This window comes from Penaeus vannamei, chromosome 30 (assembly GCF_042767895.1).
Source record: "Penaeus vannamei isolate JL-2024 chromosome 30, ASM4276789v1, whole genome shotgun sequence".
Classification (NCBI taxonomy): Eukaryota; Metazoa; Arthropoda; class Malacostraca; order Decapoda; family Penaeidae; genus Penaeus; species Penaeus vannamei.
The window spans coordinates 5,947,586-5,950,085 of NC_091578.1; the positions used below are offsets into that span (position 1 = coordinate 5,947,586).

Genomic DNA, 2,500 nt, shown 5'->3' on the forward strand with positions numbered 1-2,500 from the left:
TTTTTGCAAACTATGTTTGCGTGGATGCTCGATTGAAACTGTATGTAAAAATTATGCTGATGAGATAGTGGTAACACAACACAAACTTCTACCACAGTCCTAAAATTTCACAGCTTCATAGCAGCTAATAAAGAGTTGATAATGTAAAAAGCAATATTAAGGCTTTTGTCTTTTAAATTATTCTTTATCAGCACTCGTGCCACTTTTTCGGATTGGAGATGCACGTGACTGTGCAGTATGTTGGAAAAATGTGTGCATGATCTATGTGTTGGGATATCAACTACGCACAGAATTTTTTCCACACAAGAAGCAAAGGTATCAGTCTGGCAGGCTTATTCTGAATGCTCATGGGCCATACTGAAAAAAAGTTAGGATATGTGTAATGATAGCTATGTGTTCATTGGAGATATTTGTCACTTTTATTTGTACATGCCTATTTTACCCCTTTTTTCATTATCTTCTTCTTCTTAATAAATAAAATTTTCTGTAAAACATTCTTTGTTAACTTTTTTTAAATGTCTCAATTTTCAAGTTCTTCCTCACATTCAGTAAAAAGTTTTTATTAACAGGCTCTGTATTTTCAGTCTGTGATTGAGAGTAACACACCAGCATGGATGAATTACCAAGTTCTTGCAGCTATCTTGCTCTGGGAGCAGCACGAATCAGAGAGATTAAGACCATTATAAACAAGTTGGGTGAGCTACCTTCTTTTTTAGTTGATTATTCAAAATTAGAATATCTGTGTGTCTCAAATGGTAATGTTGATAAAGTACTGAGGTATGAAAGTGACTTTATATTTGGCTGACTAAAGAAAATTCCTGGTTACTCATCAGAACTTTTTCAAAATTCAAATGTGGCATTCATTTTTTTTCTTCTTCTTCTTCTTCTTTTTCTTTTTCCTTCTTTTTTTTTATTGCTGCATTGAGGCCAAATAAGATAACTTTTTTATAAGCATTGCCAATAAAATGGTCAACTCTGCATGTACAAAATTTTGATTTTTCATGAAAATAAGGACAAAAATTGGTGGATACAGAGTGCATTTAAGTTTTTTGATAGTTCTACAGCTCAAGGATAGATTCCATCATTGATGACTCCTCAGGGGAAGATCCACTGGTACCACAGGTACATATTTTCCATTATATTTACTAACAAATATGGAAAGGTAAATTGAGACATGTTGCAGTTGGGAGAGATATATTTTAAGGTTTTAAGTATTGGCCATTTTGGTTGTTTACAAATACGCCGAGAGGTGAAGTGGACTACTTCCAACTCTCACCCTGCAGCGGTGAATTTTAGAAGTGGGCAATGAGAAACCAGAATTTTTTCAATAGGCCTTATGTAAACATTTTAGATTATACAGGAAAGGGAAGAACATGGAAATAGCAATAAAGCCAAATGGTCTTCAGCATATTTATATTTCCCTATTCCTCCCTTCATTATTATTTTATTTTTTACAATATGCCCAGCACAGATTCTTTAGATACATAAACATAAGGAAACTGCAGAGAAGGAATCTCAAGATTTTTTCCTATAGAGTTATGTCAAAACTTGAACATCACCATATTTAAAGACTGACATTTTCAGACAACTGTGAGCATGGGGGCAGAGTATTTCAAAATTTGCCACGCCACATGCAGAGACGAACAGTTTCAGCAAATCCAAAACGTTTGCCTCATTACCTCCGAGATCGGCATATGAGAGAGGTAAGTTAGTGGTTACATTTTAAAATTATGTTCAGGCAATTTTAGTTTGAGTTTCTAGTAATGGTTATTATACATATATTCATTTGCAGGTAATAGACTAATCTTATCTGCGAATAGGTGATGATTTGATTCTGGTGGGAATGTATAGATATAAAGACCACATTGTAAAACATTCAACAGTAACCCATTGTCACATGGCCCAAAATACAGGCATTAGGCTTATATGAGTGGCTGCTCTGATGTGTGCATGGTTTGTAGGTCAAGCTTAAGCTAAGACTCATATTTGGTGACAAGACACTATGTCTCCCCTTGTCTTTGTTTTTTTCTCTTTTTATGCATAGCATTTTCAGCTATTTTGGTATTAGACTTTTCCTTGCACAGGCCCCATATCATCTGTTTAGGTCAACCAGAACTCAGTGCATGAATAATAACAATAACATTTTGTTATTTGTGTTTGTTTGTTTGTTTTTTTCGTAATATTCAATTTTCTGTAATACTACCTGCAACACCAGTCACGGCAGCCAGGAATAGGCTGCTGAGCATGGAAATGGCACCTTCCCTGGAGTTGGTGGAAATGGCATCTTCCCTGGAGTTGGTGCTCTTCCAGTCATGACTTACAAACACTACATTCCACACTCGTTTATCGATGGAAATAATCTAAAAGCCTCTTTCTAAATGTCAAATGAATCTAATCACCCTCCAAAATGTTTTTGCACTTGTGGCAAGTCTTCCCCCTCACCCCGGCCTTCAACTGAAATGCTCACAACAGCAAGTTTGTTTCACCCCAGCCCACAACT

At 35.7% G+C, this 2,500-nt stretch overlaps 1 protein-coding gene across 4 annotated transcripts in view; it reads left to right on the forward strand.

The window, feature by feature from the left end:
* Pop1 (POP1 ribonuclease P/MRP subunit) overlaps positions 1 to 2,500 on the forward strand; it is a 14,664-nt gene that overhangs the window by 1,503 nt on the left and 10,661 nt on the right. For 3 of the 4 annotated variants that reach the window (XM_027363245.2, XM_027363244.2, XM_070142870.1), the window contains exons 2-3: positions 585 to 695; positions 1,585 to 1,703. In XM_027363245.2, the coding sequence (XP_027219046.2) occupies positions 611 to 695; positions 1,585 to 1,703 (204 nt within the window). In that variant the 5' untranslated portion in view covers positions 585 to 610. Of the gene's footprint in view, positions 1 to 295; positions 316 to 584; positions 696 to 1,584; positions 1,704 to 2,500 lie in introns of those variants that run through there. The other variant, XM_070142872.1, reaches the window with a different exon arrangement.